Source organism: Microcaecilia unicolor, chromosome 3 (assembly GCF_901765095.1).
Source record: "Microcaecilia unicolor chromosome 3, aMicUni1.1, whole genome shotgun sequence".
NCBI classification, from domain to species: domain Eukaryota; kingdom Metazoa; phylum Chordata; class Amphibia; order Gymnophiona; family Siphonopidae; genus Microcaecilia; species Microcaecilia unicolor.
This window is the reverse complement of record NC_044033.1, coordinates 334,879,598-334,898,876: the sequence shown is the minus strand read 5'-3', so window position 1 is coordinate 334,898,876 and position 19,279 is coordinate 334,879,598. Positions and strand designations below refer to the sequence as shown.

Sequence of the window (19,279 nt, the reverse complement as noted above, 5' to 3'; positions counted from 1 at the left end):
AGGCACTGGTCAGGTCAAGGAGCAAGCAGAGAATATCTGGGTACAGGCAATGGTCAGGTCAAGCAGCAAGACTATGGCTGGAGCTCCAGTAACAAGGAGTACTGGCAGCAGACATGACTAGGGCTGAAGCTCCAGAAGCAAAAGAAAACACACACGGGAAAACCAGAAAGCTAAACACAAGAAAACTAGTAAGCTGTACACAAGCTAACAGGAAAGCTATGCCCAAGCTAACCAGTCATACGCTAGAAACTCACACTAAGCAAACACAGGAGAACTAGTAAAGCTGTACACAGGCTAACAAACAAAGCTGTGCCCAAGCTAACTAGTCATACGCTAGGAACTCACACTGAACTGGACAATGTAGCAGTGCACAGAGCACTCTAACATACCAGGGACCTTAGACGATGCAAAGGCTGCAGTCTCTAAGTGCTTAATAAAGCCCTTCAACACAGAGGCGCAGCTGCAGCAATCTCTAAGTAACTACGGAGGCTGTTCAGGCACAAACCACAGAGCAGGCAGAAAGCACAGTGAAACACAGAGAGGCTCCCACACTCAGGTGTAGTGTAGTGAAGCAATTAGAGTCATGCTGGATGCAGCCAGCACACAGAGAGAGAGAGCTAACCCAGGCAACACCCACAGGTGCAGTATAGTGAAGCAATTAGTGTCATGCTGCTGGATGCAGCCAGCACAGGGAGCCAGAGCTAGCTCAGAAAGGACAGACAGAAGAAACAGGAGCCAGCTAGGAAGCTGACTCCCAGGAACAAGGTAAGTCTGAGGGTGGTCACGGCCACAGACGTGACACCTTGGTTCAACGAAGAACTAAAAACAATAAAAACACAAGTCAGGAGATCTGAACGAGCATGAAAAAAAATGAAAAATGATCATACACTGAAAGCATGGAAACAAATGCAAAGAAAATACAAATATACAATAAGACAAACCAAAAGAGCATACTACAAAACCAAAATAGGACCAGACTACAAAGACACACACAAACTATACCAACTAGTGAACAAATTATTAGACACCACTCCAGTTACCACAACCAGCATAGACACCCCATCAGCAGAAAACCTTGCCAAATACTTTAATGAGAAAATTATAAAACTATGAGCAACGTTACCACTCAATACCACCGATCACGAAAAATTCATGGACTGTCAGGACCCAAATCCCGGTGAATACCCAGCAGATCGAATTTGGACAAACTTCGATCTCCTAACCGATGAAACCATCACTCAAGCAATCAATAAATTTGCCAAATCACAAACTGGATATATGCCCCAATAACCTAATAAAGCACGCCCCCCCCCCCCATCGCTACATAAGACCTCACGTCATATTTGAACTACATGCTACAACATGGTCTTTTCCCCAAGGACAAAGGAAATACACTACTCACCCCTATACCCAAAGACTTAAAAAAAAAAAAAAAATTAAATGACACAACCAACTACCATCCAGTAGTGTCCATACCTATGGTAGTCAAGCTGATGGAAAGCATGGTAACGAAACAACTTACTGACTACTTAAACAAATTCACAATACTACATGAATCACAGTCAGGATTTCGATCTAACCACAGTACTGAAACAGTACTAGTCACTCTCCTAGCCAAATTCAAACAAACAATTGCAACCGGAAATAATGTGCTTCTCCTACAGTTTGACATGTCCAGCGCGTTCGACATGGTCAGTCACCAAATACTATCGAACATCCTACAGTACTTTGGGATCGGAGGAAATGTACTCAAATGGTTTGACAGCTTCCTAACCGCAAGAACATATCAAGTGATATCAAACTCAAAAACATCATCACAATGGAAACCAGAATGCGGAGTGCCACAAGGATCACCACTCTCACCAACTCTTTTCAACTTAATGATGACACCACTAGCTAAAACGTTATCCAACCAAGGACTCAACCCGTACATCTATGCAGACGATGTCACAATCTATATCCCGTTCAAGCACGATCTAACTGAAATCACAAATGAAATCAAACACAGTCTCCAAATAATGAACACATGGGCGAATGCATTCCAACTAATGCTAAACGCAGAAAAGACACAATGTCTTATCCTCTCCTCACAATACAACACGAACAAACCCACCACCATAAATACCTCAGATTACACCCTTCACATCTCAGACAGCCTGAAGATCCTTGGAGTTACAATTGACCGGAATCTTACACTCAAAACCCATGCGAAAAACACAGCAAAGAAAATGTTCTACTCAATGTGGAAACTAAAAAGAATCAAACCTTTCTTCCCAAGGGAAATATTCCGCAGCCTGGTACAATCAATGGTGCTAAGCCACCTAGATTACGGCAATGCCATCTATGCAGGATGCAAAGAACAAATCCTCAAGAAGCTTCAGATGGCCCAAAATACAGCAGCCAGACTCATATTTGGAAAAACGAAATACGAAAGTGCTAAACCCCTAAGAGAAAAACTTCACTGTCTCCCACTAAAAGAACGAATTGCGTTCAAAGTTTGCACCCTGGTCCACAAAATCATTCATGATGAAGCCCCAATCTATATGTCAGACCTCATAGACCTGCCAAATAGGAATACAAACAGATCAGCCCGTACATTCCTGAATCTCCACTACCCCAGCTGCAAAGGACTAAAATATGTCTACTTATGCATCTAGCTTCTCCTACATATTCACACAACTTTGGAACGCACTACCAAAGTCCATAAAAACAATGCATGACCTAGCAATCTTCCGAAAACTGCTGAAAACCAACCTATTCAAGAAGGCATACCACAACGCTCCATCCTAACCACAGACTTCAAATGAACTAGACAAAACCGTACCCCCACAACTGACTGATACCAAATGACTACTAATGAAAATCATGCAACACGCACTATCACTTTATTGCCTATGTCTTTATAATGGACTATCTAACTTATGCTATAATTAACTCTATCACTCAGGAACCTCGATGCAATATCAAATTGTATCATATTTCACCATGTATGCACCTATCAAACATGCTATAATTAACTCTATCACCTAGGAACCTCTATGCAATATCAAATTGTAACATATTTTACCATGTATGCACCTTAAGGTAACATCATTTGTAATTCTCGACCCGGAAATGGCGATTGCCATTATGGCATAATGTAAGCCACATTGAGCCTGCAAATGAGTGGGAAAATGTGGGATACAAATGCTACAAATAAATAAATAAAATTGGCTATCTTGATGTCATCCTCAAAAAGGCAAACTTTTCCTTCTAACCCTTCTGCAGTGTCTCTCACAAATATATCAAATAGAGTTGTCCCCAGCAGCGATCCCTGAGGCACTCCACTACTCACCTTCCTTTCTTCCGAACTGATTCCATTTGCTGCCTGTCGATCAACCAGTTTCCTATCCAGTTCACCACTTTGGGTCCTAAGTTCAGCCCTCTCAACTTATTCACAAGTCTTCTGTGGGGGACCATATCAAAGGCTTTGCTGAAATCCAAGTAGCCTCTTCACTCTCTCTCTCTGCTCCCTGCAGTAAAGCTACTTCTCTCTCCCTTGCCAAGCAGCCTCTTCTGTCTCTCTCTCTCTCTCTCTCTCTCTCTCTCTCTCTCTGTCTGTACACCATGCAGTGTAGCCTCTCTCTGTCCCATGCAATGTAGCCTCTTCTCTCCCTCATTCTCTCTCTGTTCCCCCTGCCATATGGCCTTCTCTCTTTCTGTTCCCCCTGCTATTTTTCATCTTTACTCTCTCTCTGTTCCCCCTGCTATGCAGCCTCTTGATTTTCTGTCTGCTATTCACGTTCCTCTTTCTTTCTGTCTTTGTACCCCGGCCATCACTCTGTCTCCCTTGCCGTGCAGCCCCTCTCTCTCTCTCTCTCCATGCAGTGTCTTCTCATTCTCTGCCCCCTGCCATGTAGAGAGACTTCTGCCCACTTAAATCCTGTTTGGGTCTCAGTTGGAACCAGAACCTGGATTCCCCCAAACAAATTACCTCAACTGTCTTTCTTGGAATTTTCTTATGACATTAGTACTGTTTTGTTCTTACCAAAGTTAGAAAAAAATAAGAAAGTATTTTGCAGCAAAAATAACGCAGGGTAATTGGGCTACACAGGCAAAAGGGAGAAGCCGGCAGGAGGAACACCTATATCTTGTTGTTAGGTGAGACCAACAAGTGAGAGATGGTCAGTGGTCTTCTTGCCCCTTCCTTACAAGAGACTTATGTATAATTTCTCTTAGCTTAGAATTCAAAGAATTTGGTTCTGTAAAATGTCATTTTATTTTTGATTGAGAAGGTACATAAACTATGCATTTCCTGGGTCCCAAGGGCCCGTTCTTCTTAGAACTTCTTATCGCACTTAAACAAGGTAAGGGGTCATGGTTCTGAGGAAAAGGTGACGTTCTCAGGAACCAGTTGGTTTTACTGTTCCATCTTTTCTCTCTCGCCTTAAGGCACTGAGGTCTCTTCACCTGCCCTGTTCCCTCCATAACCCTCCAGCCATAATATAGCGCTGATGGACACACTGGCCACCTGCTTCCTTCTCTCCATCTGTTTCCCTGTTTCATCAAACATAGTCATGGACATAATTATACTGCAACAGAGTTCCTCTCAGGGAAAGGGGAGGTTTCTTCTGAGGTAATTTAATTGCTTTGGCCTGAGTAGTGCAGGGTAATGTTTTTGTGTTTTGTTTAATCCACAGTAAGAGAAATGTATTTAATATCTTCATGCCTGTAAATCTGTACCCTTCAGATTAACTAGGCCATACTCTCAACAGTCTCCTGGGGCTGCCTAACCCCCAATGTTCAGTGGCATTAAAGCAGGTAAGTACCCTGAATATTACCTCTGATCGCTCACAAAATAAGGGGTGGTTATGAGGGGGGGGAGGGTCATTAGGGAGGAGCCCAGGGTTATGCGGGTGTCAGCTGGCTCACTTAGGACATGAACTACTAATTAAATATCGGGCTGGCACCCACATGACTTTTTTTTTTTAATTATTTCAACTCCATCCGGTTCTACCTCTAGCCCTGGTGCTCCAGTGGATTTTCTGGGGTAGGAGCACATTCTCCTCGCTCCTACCCACCTTAAGTATACTTTTCCATAGCTGTAAAATTAATGATCGTACTCTTCTATTTTATCCAACAGATGATGAATTTGGGAATGAGAGTGAAAGAGTGAGAATGTGCGATGAGCAGCAGAAAGCGGAATGGAAACACGAAGACTCCTCCAGAGACAGCACAGATCCTTCAGCAGACTGTGAAGGAGGTAGCAGTAGCATAATACCAACCCGTGAGAAAGCAGCAGTTCAGAAAGGAGAAAGATTAGAAAGACAAAAGAGAAACTATAGCTTTTTCCCAAGACTTGTACAACTTGGAAGACTCAATTGTGAGAGAGATTTTAAAAGTGCTGCTGTTTGGGAAACCTTTACTACTGATTCCAGTTTTGTGGAGCACCATATAAGTGGGTTTAGGACTGAAGTTCATGACTGTCAAGGTACGCACAAAACTAACCCATCTGGCTACTCTGGAAACTGTGAAAAAACATGTAAAGGTTCTGAATGTGATAAATGTTTCAATGAGAAAAGGAACCTGCAACTGCATAAAATAGGTCACATGGAACATAAACCATTTAAATGTTTAGAATGTGATAAATGTTTCAGAAGGAAGGCCAACCTGAAACGTCACAAAGAGACTCATACAGGAGAGAAACCATTTAAATGTTCAGAATGTCTTAAATGTTTTAACTTTAACGAGCATCTGAAACGGCATGAAAGGATTCATACAGGTGAGAAACCATTTAAATGTTCAGAATGTGATAAATGTTTCAAAACCAAGTCCAAGGTGAAACGTCATGAAATGACTCATACTGGAGAGAAACCATTTAAGTGTTCAGAATGTGATAAATGTTTCATAACCAAAGCTGATTTGAAGAATCACATAACAACTCATACAGGAGAAAAACCATTTAAATGTTCAGAATGTGATAAATGTTTTAGAAGAAAGGCCAACCTAGAATATCACATAGGGACTCATATAGGAGAGAAACCATTTAAATGTTTAGAATGTAATAAATGTTTCAGAAGCAAGGCCTTGCTGAAACGTCACAAAAGGATTCATACTGGAGAGAAACCATTTAAATGTTCAGAATGTGATAAATGCTTTGGCTTCAAGGAGCCTCTGAAACGCCATGAAAGGATTCATACAGGAGAGAAACCATTTAAATGTTCAGAATGTGATAAATGCTTCAGAAGCAAGGCTGAATTGAAACTTCATGAAATGATTCACAGAGAGAAACCATTTAAATGTTCAGAATGTGATAAATGCTTTAGCAGCAATGCCAAGCTCAAACTTCACAAAACAGGTGAGAAACCATTTAAATGTTCAAAATGTGATAAATGTTTCAGAAACAAGGCTGAGCTGAAACTTCACGAAAGGACTCATACAGAAGAGAAACCATTTAATTGTTCAGAATGTGATAAATCCTATAGGTACAAAAATAATCTGACACGGCATAAAACAATTCATACAGAAGAGAAACCGTTTAACTGTTTAGAATGTAATAAATATTTCAGAACCAAGGTTAGCCTGGAAAGGCACAAATTGACTCATACAGATGAGAAACAATTTAAATGTTCAGAATGTGATAAATATTTCAAAACAAAAGACAGGGTGAAACGTCATGAAATTATTCATATAGGAGAGAAACCATTTAAATGTTCAGAATGTGATAAATGTTTCAAAACCAAGGACAAGGTGAAACGTCACAAAATGACTCACACAAGAGAGAAACCATTTAACTGTTCAGAATGTGATAAATGTTTCATAAGGAAGGTTGAGCTACAACGTCATTATAGGACTCATACAGGATAGAAACCATTTCAGTGCTTTGAATGTGATAAATTTTCAAACACAAGGTTGACCTAGAACGGTATGTATGAAACGACTCATATAGGAGAGAAATCGTTTAAATGTTCAGAATATGATAAATGTTTCAGAAGGAATGGTGAGGTGAAAGTTCACAAAAACTCATATGGAAGAAAAAATATTTAAATATTCAGTATGTGATAAATGTTTTAATCAGAAGGCCCAATTGAAATAGAACGAAAGGAGAGAGAAACCATTTAAATGTTTAGAATGTGATGTTTCAGAGGGTAGAGCGATCTGACTCGGCCTGCAACAAATCACTGTAGACAAACCATTTAAATATTCAACATATTATAAATGTTTCAGAAACAAGGTGTTACTGTCAGAGAGGAAGGTCAGAGCAGGCCAATGGCCTGGACAAACAACTAGGAAGAACCTCTGATATAGTTTAGAGAAAGGGAATTGGACTTCATGTACTGCCTTTCTGTGGGCTTTACAACTACATTCAAAGAGGTTTGCGTACTATATACAGGTACTTATTTGTATCTGGGGAAATGGAGATTAAGTGACTTGTCTGGAGTCACAAGGAGCTGCAATGGGTTACATAGTAGGAGCAAATTGTCTCTGCAATGTTAGGAATTTAGAGAAAAAACTGTAGCTGGACATGACACAGAAACAAGTTAGAAGATGGGAAAGATGGTTATGGAATATGGGAGGGATGGAAACTGAGTGAGAGAGGATAGGTGAAAAAGGCAGGCATATGAGAAGAGGTCAGATTGACAGATAGAAGACCTATAAAAGGGGGATCCACCCTTAGCTCGAGAGGAGTCTTATCTTCCCTAGCTGAGCTCCCCTTCTGATCTTTCTCTTTTATGTTGCAGTAGCTGCTTGCACTCTGCTCTTGCTTATGATTTTTATCTGCTGCTTGAAGTAAGAAAAATAAAGAGAACCTTGCTGAATTTGAAAGTTGGATGTGTGAGAATTTTTTGGGTAAGATTTCCCATCACAGATGTGGTGTGAAGAGGTTAAACCTCACAGTGAGTGTACGGTGAGCTAGTCCCTGCTGGTTACGAAGGCCGAGATGCAAGTGGTATATAATGAGTCAGTCATACAAGAGAGAAACCAGTTAAATGTTCCTGATTTCCATATCAAGCTGCAATGACATGAAATGACTCATACAATAAACCAGTTAAATGTTCCAAATGTTTTAGAAGTGAAGCCCAGCTGCAAAAGCCTATAGGGTCTGACCGGAGAGAAAAATGGTTTAAATAGTCTAAAAGACCCATTTGTAAATGTATAAAGGGACCATTTTACTGAAGTGCAGAAAGCCTATTGCAGGCTCGCTGCGTGGCAATTCGGAACTACTGCTGGTCTATAAGGTGTGTTAAGCCACTGATCTTCAGCGCTTCTACCGCTCCTGAGGTCTTTTTCCTCCATTACCACAGATAAAGTTTGTTGATTCAGGTGTATATGTATTTTGATTTGTAATGTTCAAAGTAGGGTAATAATTAAGGTGTTCCTCACTCTGGTTTGTGTTTGGGTATTCCTAGTTTTTTTGTGTAATTGTCAAATGGGACACAAACCATTTAAATGTTCAAAATACGATAACTCCTTCAAAAGAAAAGCTTGAATGGAAATGACATGAAATGACTCACACAGCCAGGAGCATAGCCACGGGTGGGCCTGGGCCAACCCAGTTTGGCGTCGGGCCCAGCCAGCAGCAGTGTCCCTTAAGTAGCTACTGCCTTCTGCTGGTCGCAGGCTCTCAGCAATTCCCACACGCTGCCTGCTGCTCAATGACCTTCTTGTAGCCGCTAAGCACTAACCCGGAAGCCTCTTCTATGCTGCAACTTCTGGTTTCTGCCCAGTCAAGATGCAGCAAAGGAGAGACTTAATGCTTAGCGGCTGCAAGGAGATTGTTGTCGCGTTCTCGAGGGCCTTTGCATTGTGTCAGGTCCTCGAGGTAGAACCGGGAATCGTGAGCCCTTGGACCCCTGCCGAGGAGCGGCAGAGGCAGGCAAGACCACCCTGGAACTGGACATACGGAAGGACAGGACTGGAACTCTGGATTGGAAGTAGGCAACTGGAACCAGCAGAACAGGAACCGCTTCACCTGCACTTAGCCACCGTTCCACTGGAGTTGAGCTCCAGCGTGCGGGTGGCCGGCAGAGCTTGCAAGACAAGGCCGGAACTGGAAATCCAGAGGACACACCCTGGGTCTATGAAGCACGAGGAGGCAATACTAAATACTAGACTGCACTGAGCGCTGCTCGCAGCCGCTAAACCAGAAACACAAGACAGACTATGAAGACAAGACATACAAAAGCTTAGTAGGAGCAAGGACTAGGGCATACATGCAAGCTAGGCAGAACGGGGATCTGGGAATACCCACAGGGTAAACCCACTAGCTAGGTAGAGGCAGGATACAGGATAACTCCCCAGGAAAAACACACTAGATAGACAGAGACAGGATTCAGGATAAACATCCAGGAAATACACCCTAGCTAGACAGAGACAGGATTCAGGATATACAAGCAGGGTTCAGGATATACACTCAGGATATACGTTAGCTAGGCAGAGCGGGAAACCGGGTAAACACTAGCTAAGCAGAAACAGGCTTAAGGGTTGACACACAAGCTGGGCAAAGCAGGGCTCAGGGTAAGAGAGAAAACCAGGAATAACAGGCCAAGGGTCTTGGACTGAAGCTACAGCAGCTCCACACACAGCCAGAGAAATAAACCCCGGCTGTAGCTGAGTAGCTCCGAACCCAGGCTGAGAACAAAGACTGAGGCTACAAACACTGAGGAAAGCACTAGAAAGACTAGCAGTCCCCAGACACACAAACAGAGGGGCAGAGCCCACATGAAAGGACTAGCAGTCCGCATGTACAGAAAGCAGATGGGTAGGAACCCAGAGACAGGCTTAGTAGCAGCGCCACAGTGCTCTCACTAACCTGCTGACCTTTAGGCATGACACCATGCAAAGGCCCTGAATGCAAACACAGCACTTCCTTATGAAGGCTCTCACCGATGAGTCACCAGCAGCAGGACAGAAGCAGGAAGTACACTGACCCCAAATAGAGGCTTGTCACACATAGGAAGTGAGCCCACAGGAAAGACAAGCAGGAGCCATCTTGGAAGCTGGCATAGAGCCGGTGGCAGCCATCTTAGATGCTGGCTCCATAGAGAGGCAGAGCCCACACAGGTGAGGTCTAGTGGAGCAATCAGCACACAAAGCCAGAGCCAAAACTAACACAAAGACAGACAGAAGCCAGCAGAGCTGCTGACCCCCAGAAAGAAGGTAATTTACAGCTGAGGGTGGTCACGGCCACAGACGTGACAATTGTTGAGTGTAAGGCAGCATGTAGAAATCGCTGTCACTGCTGGCTGGCAACCCATAGAAGCACGAGGAGAGTTTTGGGTAGGAAAGAGAAAGGAAGGGGACGATAGATGCTGCAGGGGAGTGAGGGAAGATAGGGGACAGATGCTGCACAGGGAGAGGGAAGACGGGACAGATGCTGCTTGGGGGGAGAGAAGATAGGGTAAAGATGCTGCATGGCAGAAGGAACATGGAGGACAGATGCTGCAAGGGGGGAGGAAACATGGGGAAGATGCTGCATGGTGGGGTGAGAGGGAAGATGCTGCATGGGGAAGATGGGAGGTATGCAGCAAAGGGGGAGGGGAGAAATCTTGCATATGAGGTGGAAGGAAGGGAGACATGCTGCACAGAAAGGAGATAGGGGGCAAGAGATGGAGAGATGTTGAATATAGGGGTGAAGAGGAGGGAGAAATGATACATAGGGAGGTAGAAAGAAATGTTTAACATAGGGGTGGAGGAGAGGAAGAAATGTTGCACATGATGGTAGAGGGGAGGAAAAGAGAGATGCTGCATGGGAAGGGGACGGGGATGTTGGACCCAGAACAGAAGGGAGGGGGAGAGAGAGATGGTGGACAATGGGAATGAAAGGGGGAGATGTTGGACATGGGGGTGGATGAGAAGGGAGAGGTACACAGGCACAGGTGGTGAGAAGAGAACGAGGGAAAAATACTGGACCATGGGGGAGAGAGCAGGAGGGGAAAGAGAAGGGACAGGAAAATGTCAGGCTATGAGGATGTTGTGGGGAGGGAAGAAGAAGAATCAGATGCTAGCTAGAAGGGTGGAAGATGATGAGAATAGTGGAACCCTGTAGGAGAGGCCAGTAGGGGGTGGCAAGGAATTGAATGAGAGGATAGTGATTATAGAAATGGGGAGCAGATTAAAGATGAAAGAGAATGTAGGGCTGGGGCAAGCTAGTGGGTGAAAGAAGAAGATGGAAATTTGATAGGTAGTTGAAAAGTAAAAAGGAGGAGAAGAAGGGTGAGAGAGAGGCAGAAAAGAGCTAAAAAGGAATGATCAATATGTCAGAGGCAGGCGTAGTGAGGGAACAGACAGGAGAGAGGAGAAAAGACAAATGGACTGCAGCCGCTTGAAGAAGGAATTAGCAGATGACGAACAGGAAGCCAGAAAAGAGAAATTGGAACCAGCAAGATGGAAAAATAAAATGTCCAGACAACAAAGGGGTAAAAGGGGCGATCAGGGAAGACAAAGCCATAGCAGAGAGATTAAATGAATTCTTTACTTCGATCTTCACTGAGGAAGATTTGGGAGAGATACCAGTGCCAGAAATGGTATTTAAAGCTGACAAGGCAGAGAAACTGAATGAAATCTCTATAAACCTAGAGGATGTAATGGGGCAATTTGACAAATTGATGAGTAGCAAATCTCCTGGACCGGATGGTATTCATCCCAGAGTACTGATAGAATTGAAAAATGAACTGGCGGAACTATTTTAGTAATATGTAATTTATCTTTAAAATTGAGCGTGGTACCAGAAGATTGGAGGGTAGCACAGAGGGGATCTGGGAAATTATAGACCAGTGAGCCTGACGTCGGCAAAATGGTAGAGACTATTATAAAGAACAAAATTACAGAGCATATTCAAAAGCATGGATTAATGAGACAAAGCCAACATGGATTTAGTGAAGGGAAATCTTGCCTCACCAATCTACTACATTTCTTTGAAGGGGTGAACAAACATGTGGATAAAGGTGAGCCGGTGAACTGCTATGAATTTACAGCCTGTCTCATTGACACAGACTACTCAATAATTACAGTGGATTCTTTTGGATTCATATTAGATAAATTAAACCTTTATTAGAGGAGCTAAATTCTACAATGATTAAGGTAAATACAATGATTAGCTATATACACACAATGATTAGAAACAATCATAAACAATCATTACATCACTGATCTCCACATCTAAGCAATGCAAAGAGTTCTTAGACCAGGAAAGGAAGCAATATATACGCTATACATACAATCATCACTGGTCCTTACATCATCCAGGCTCTTATCATCAGCTGGGGGGGGGGGGCCCGTTACAGCGAAAGCCAGGAGCTTTTTAGACCAGGAACAGATCCTCTGCGCAGTACTACGTTACTCACACATGAGCACCCACTCTGCTGTGACAAGCCCTCCTTTTTATTAGCTCTGAGCTCATGTTCAGAGCTAGGGAAAGTTACAAAATGCTTCTCTGTTTGTTTATTTTTTTACTAGGATTTATTTACCACCTGTTTGAAGGAATTCACTCAAGGCAGTGTACAGTAAGAATAGATCAAACATGAGCAATAGGCAATTACAGCAGTAAAAATATTCAAGTAACAATACAAAATATGGCATGGTATACTGTGGGAATGTGGTCACATGTCTTCCCAAGTCCAGGTGGCCAAGCTGAACTTCCGAAGCCAAGAACTATCCTCCCCTCCACATACCAAATTAATTAGAGCTGTGTCTTATCTTCTGCATTCCAACTTATTTTCACACAATCAAAGTTAAACAAACAGAATTACTTCTAATCAACAATACAGACCCCAAGTGCACTAGTCGATCAAGACAGAGATGAAAAACAATCTTTAAAATTCACTTCCATTACAGCCGGTTGATATTGTGTATCTGGATTTTCAGAAGGCATTTGACAAAGTACCTCATGAAAGACTCCAGAGGAAATTGGAGAGTCATGGAATAGGAGGTAGTGTTCTATTGTGGATTAAAAACTGGTTAAAAGATAGAAAACAGAGAGTAGGGTTAAATGGTCAGTATTCTCAATAGAGAAGGGTAGTTAGTGGGGTTCCCCAGGGGTCTGTGCTGGGACCGCTGCTTTTTAACATATTTATAAATGACCTAGAGATGGGAGTAACTAGTGAAGTAATTAAATTTGCTGATGATACAAAGTTATTCAAAGTGGTTAAATCATGGGAGGATTGTGAAAAATTACAAGAGGACCTTACGAGACTGGGAGACTGGGAATCTAAATGGCAGATGATGCATGTGGGAATGAGGAACCCGAATTGTAGCTACATCATGCAAGGTTCCACGTTAGGAGTTACAGACCAAGAAAGGGATATAGGTGTTGTCGTTGATGATACGTTGAAACCTTCTGCTCAGTGTGCTGCTGCGGCTAAGAAAGCAAATAGAATGTGTTTTTATTTGGGTTGTACAGACCCCTGAAGACCCTCGCTGGTAAGCTGGCAAGCTAGCCATTCACCAGAGAGGTTCCACTCAAGGCTGTCGTCTATAAAGTGCCTGCGCTTATCTGACTCACTGCTAATGCCCATGGACATATGTGTATTCTTAGTAACCATTTTATCTCTAGATATTTCATAGAAAGGAGTGAGGGGAGAAGTTATAAGGATAATTACCTTTATTATAGTTTACCACAATAATACAGCGGGATCAGGAATACAAGCAGATGGGTGAACAGTCGGACAGCACTTCGTGTAGCAAGCCAAAAGGTCTTCTGCCACTCCCAATATCTCCTTGTCTTATATACTTTCCTACTCCCATTCTAAATAATGGGGCCCATAAGCTTCAATGTTACACTTGTTTACTTCAAACTAGCTGACCACAATCTTGCTCAACCAGTAAGTCATTTCCTTTGCACCTGCAGATACTTCAGAAAAACCAGTTTTTTCTAACTTAAATGAGGAAATTAAGGAAAATCCACTTTGTAACTGATATTAAGGTTTCCATTTTGTTTTCTGATCCTCCATTTTGTTTCATATCTCTTGACCTAACTTTTCCAGTTCAGGCCATTTAGGTCTTAATCTAGGCTAAAAAACTAGGCCATGCTTTTCCAGCAAGCTCCTAGCCATGTTAGCCATCAGATTTCTAACTTGGCCAGTGTCTCTAATAGCCTGAGCGCCATGGCTCAGCCTTCCACTATGTTATAATGCCTTTGTATCGCTCCATGGTGCGACCGCACCTCGAATATTGTGTTCAATTCTGGTCACCGCATCTCAAAAAAGATTTAGTGGAATTAGAAAAGGTATAAAGAAGGGCAACGAAAATGATAAAGGGGATGGGACAACTTCCCTATGAGGAAAGGATAAAGCGGCTAGGGCTCTTCATCTTGGAGAAAAGGCGGCTGAGGGGAGATATGCTAGAGATCTATAAAATAATGAGTGAAGTTGAACGGGTAGATGTGAAGCATCTGTTTATGCTTTCCAAAAATACTAGGACTAAGGGGGCATGCGATGAAGCTACAAAGTAGTAAATTTAAAACTAATCAAAGAAAATGTTTCTTCACTCAACGTGTAATTAAACTATGGAATTTGTTGCCCAAGAATGTGGTAAAGGCAGTTAGCTTAGCGGAGTTTTAAAAAGGTTTGGATGGCTTCCTAAAGGAAAAGTCCATAGACCGTTATTAAATGGACTTGGGGAAAATCCACTATTTCTAGGATAAGTAGTATAAAATGTTTTGTACTTTGTTGGGATCTTGCCAGGTATTTGTGACCTGGATTGGCCACTGTTGGAAACAGGATGCTGGGCTTGATGGACCTTTGATCTGTCCCAGTATGGCAATACTTATGTACTTATGTAATCCCTTTCTTGGTCGGTGACTCCTAACGTGGAACCTTGCATTACGTAGCTATAGTTCGGGTTCCTCTTTCCCACATGCATCACTTTGCACTTGCTCACATTAAATGTCATCTGCCATTTAGACGCCCAGTCTCCTCTTGGAATTTTTCACAATCCTCTCGCGATTTAACAACTTTGTGTTGTCAGCAAATTTAATTACCTCATTAGTTACTCCCATCTCTAGATCATTTATGGGAAAATTAGGTTCTTACCTTGGTAATTTTCTTTCCTTTAGTCATAGCAGATGAAGCCATTACGTATGGGTTGTGTCCATCAACCAGCAGGGGGAGATAGAGAGCACTCAACTTTTCACAGTGCCTCATGGCCAGCCAGCTCCATTGCCTCTTCAGTATTTGAAGCTTCCAAAGCAGTATGGCAAACCGCAATGGGAATAACATGAACTTTCCTCACAGCGAACGATGGCCCCTTAACAAGGGTATGAACTCAAAAGGAGGGAATGAACACATCCTCCTGGAGGGAATAAACTCGTCCTCCTTATTGTATAACTGGAAGGGATACACACAACCTCCTGGAGGAAATAAACTCATCCTCCAAAACATCCTCCTGGAGGGAATGGACTCATCCTCCTATAAGTGAACATGAATCCTAAAGACTGTTTTCCAACTTTCTCCCAAGGAAGGAACTTCAGGAAACAAGAACAGAACCTGAAACAGATTCACAGCATACAGACAATCATACAGGGAGGGCTCATGGCTTCATCTGCTATGACTAAAGGAAAGAAAATTACCAAGGTAAGAACCTAATTTTTCCTTCCTTGTCATCAAGCAGATGAAGCCATTATGTATGGGATGTAACAAAGCAATCCCTATATAGGGTGGGAACAGGTCACACCACGCGCTAGCACTTGTGCTCCAAAACGCGCATCCCTCCTAGCAGCCACATCCAGCCTGTAATGTCGGGCAAAAGAGAGCTTAGAAGCCCATGTTGCTGCACTGCATACAGTGGGGGAAATAAGTATTTGATCCCTTGCTGATTTTGTAAGTTTGCCCACTGACAAAGACATGAGCAGCCCATAATTGAAGGGTAGGTTATTGGTAACAGTGAGAGATAGCACATCACAAATTAAATCCGGAAAATCACATTGTGGAAAGTATATGAATTTATTTGCATTCTGCAGAGGGAAATAAGTATTTGATCCCCCACCAACCAGTAAGAGATCTGGCCCCTACAGACCAGGTAGATGCTCCAAATCAACTCGTTACCTGCATGACAGACAGCTGTCGGCAATGGTCACCTGTATGAAAGACACCTGTCCACAGACTCAGTGAATCAGTCAGACTCTAACCTCTACAAAATGGCCAAGAGCAAGGAGCTAAGGATGTCAGGGACAAGATCATACACCTGCACAAGGCTGGAATGGGCTACAAAACCATCAGTAAGACGCTGGGCGAGAAGGAGACAACTGTTGGTGCCATAGTAAGAAAATGGAAGAAGTACAAAATGACTGTCAATCGACAAAGATCTGGGGCTCCACGCAAAATCTCACCTCGTGGGGTATCCTTGATCATGAGGAAGGTTAGAAATCAGCCTACAACTACAAGGGGGGAACTTGTCAATGATCTCAAGGCAGCTGGGACCACTGTCACCACGAAAACCATTGGTAACACATTACGACATAACGGATTGCAATCCTGCAGTGCCCGCAAGGTCCCCCTGCTCCGGAAGGCACATGTGACGGCCCGTCTGAAGTTTGCCAGTGAACACCTGGATGATGCCGAGAGTGATTGGGAGAAGGTGCTGTGGTCAGATGAGACAAAAATTGAGCTCTTTGGCATGAACTCAACTCGCCGTGTTTGGAGGAAGAGAAATGCTGCCTATGACCCAAAGAACACCGTCCCCACTGTCAAGCATGGAGGTGGAAATGTTATGTTTTGGGGGTGTTTCTCTGCTAGGGCACAGGACTACTTCACCGCATCAATGGGAGAATGGATGGGGCCATGTACCGTACAATTCTGAGTGACAACCTCCTTCCCTCCGCCAGGGCCTTAAAAATGGGTCGTGGCTGGGTCTTCCAGCATGACAATGACCCAAAACATACAGCCAAGGCAACAAAGGAGTGGCTCAGGAAGAAGCACATTAGGGTCATGGAGTGGCCTAGCCAGTCACCAGACCTTAATCCCATTGAAAACTTATGGAGGGAGCTGAAGCTGCGAGTTGCCAAGCGACAGCCCAGAACTCTTAATGATTTAGAGATGATCTGCAAAGAGGAGTGGACCAAAATTCCTCCTGACATGTGTGCAAACCTCATCATCAACTACAGAAGACGTCTGACCGCTGTGCTTGCCAACAAGGGTTTTGCCACCAAGTATTAGGTCTTGTTTGCCAGAGGGATTAAATACTTATTTCCCTCTGCAGAATGCAAATAAATTCATATACTTTCCACAATGTGATTTTCCGGATTTAATTTGTGATGTGCTATCTCTCACTGTTACCAATAACCTACTCTTCAATTATGGGCTGCTCATGTCTTTGTCAGTGGGCAAACTTACAAAATCAGCAAGGGATCAAATACTTATTTCCCCCACTGTATCTCTTGACGAGAGAGTGCTCCAGTTTCAGCCGAAGAGGAAGAAATCGCTCTTGTGGAATGCGCCTTAAAGGCTACAGGCGGAGACCGGCCGGCAAGCAGATAAGCTGAAAAGATAGTTTCTTTGAGCCAGCGGGCAATAGTGGCTTTAGACGCTGGAGACCCTCTGCGAGGACCTGATAGCAAAACAAACAGATGATCATAGATCCTGAAAGAGATAGTAACTCGCAGATACTGCAGCAGAGTCCTGCGCACATCCAACAGGTGCAACTGCCCAAAAGATTCTGGACACTCCTCCTTATCAAAGGAGGGCAAGAAAATAGGCTGGTTTAGGTGAAACGCTGAAACCACCTTAGGCATGAAGGAAGGCACGGTCCGAACTGTGACCCCGGACTCTGAGAATTGCAGAAATGGGTCTCTACAGGACAGCGCCTGGAGCTCTGACACCCGTCTCGCTGAAGTAATGGCCACAAGAAAAACGGCCTTTAGTGTCAAATCGATGCTCGCCGAAGCGGCTCAAAAGGAGAAGCCTGCAGGGCTTTCAAAACTAGCCCCAGGTTCCAAGCTGAACAGGGTGCTCGCACAGAAGGCCGGAGCCGAAGCACCCCACTAAGAAACCGTGCCACATCTGGATGAGCAGCTAAAGACATGCCTTCAACCCAGTGGTGTGCTGGAGCCGGCTCTCTCCGGCTCGCAAGAGCCGCTTGTTAAATTTTGACAGCTCTTGCGAGCCGGTTGTTGTTGGAGGCGAGCCGGCTCCATTAGGGGAGGTAAGCATGGCAGGAGGGCGCCATCACATAGTAACATAGTAGATTACGGCAGAAAAAAGACCTGCACGGTCCATCCAGTCTGCCCAACAAGATAACTCATATTTGCTGCTTTTTCTGTATACCCTACTTTGATTTGTACCTGTGCTCTTCAGGGCACAGACCCTATAAGTCTGCCCCGCACTATCCCCGCCTCCCTACCACCAGCCCCATCTCCCAACCACCGGCTCTGGCACAGGCACAGACCGTATAAGTCTGCCCAGCACTATCCTCACCTCCCCAGCCCTGCCTCCCAACCCCGACTCTGGCACAGACCGTACAAGTCTGTCCAGCACTATCCCCGCCTCCCAACCACCAGCCCCGCCACAGGCCATGCTTACCTCCCCTGCCGCTCCGAAACATAGTAAACGATGTCTTTCGCCCCCACCCTCCCGCTCCCGCCTGACTTTTTAAATTACCTCCGTCGAAACCGCTATTTAAAGCCCTGCTGCGTGCAGGCCGTCTCTCCAGGCTTCCCCTGCTTGCTTCGGTGATGTTCGCCCTTAGTCCCGCCTTTGACGTCATTTCCTTTTTCCGCGAAGGCGGGACTAAGGGCACGAACATCACCGAAGCAAGCAGAGGAAGCCTGGAGAGACGGCCTGCACGCAGCAGGGCTTTAAATAGCGGGCTTCGACGGAGGTAATTAAAAAAGACAGATGGGAGCGGGAGGGGAGGGTGGGGGCGAAGGACATCGTTTGCTGGACATGTTTGGGAGCGGGAGGGAAGGGCAGGGGAGGGAGGAGAATCACTGGGTATGGATGGGGAGAGGGGGGCAGGAGAGAGATTTGCTGGGCATGGATGGGGAGAGGGGGGCAGGGGAGAGACTTTCTGGGCATGGATGGGGATAAGGGGCAGGGGAGAGACCTGCTGGGCATGGATGGGGAGAAGGGGGCAGGGGAGAGACTTGCTGGGCATGGATGGGGAGAGGGGGGCAGGGGAGAGACTTGCTGGGCATGGATGGAGAGAGGGGGCAGGGGAGAGACTTGCTGGGCATGGATGGGTAGAGGGGGCAGGGGAGAGAGGAGAGTTTCAGGACATGGATGGAGGGGAGAGCAAGAGAAATTCTGGACATGGATGGAGGGGAGGGAAGGGAGAGAGAAGAAATGCTGGACATGGAGGGAAGATA

At 44.4% G+C, this 19,279-nt stretch overlaps 1 protein-coding gene across 1 annotated transcript in view; it reads left to right on the top strand.

Moving 5' to 3' along the window:
• Positions 1-19,279, top strand: part of LOC115464717 — a 362,726-nt gene that overhangs the window by 247,457 nt on the left and 95,990 nt on the right. The window contains 1 exon segment of the mRNA XM_030195078.1: positions 5,123-6,868. Coding sequence (XP_030050938.1) covers positions 5,123-6,868 — 1,746 coding nt within the window.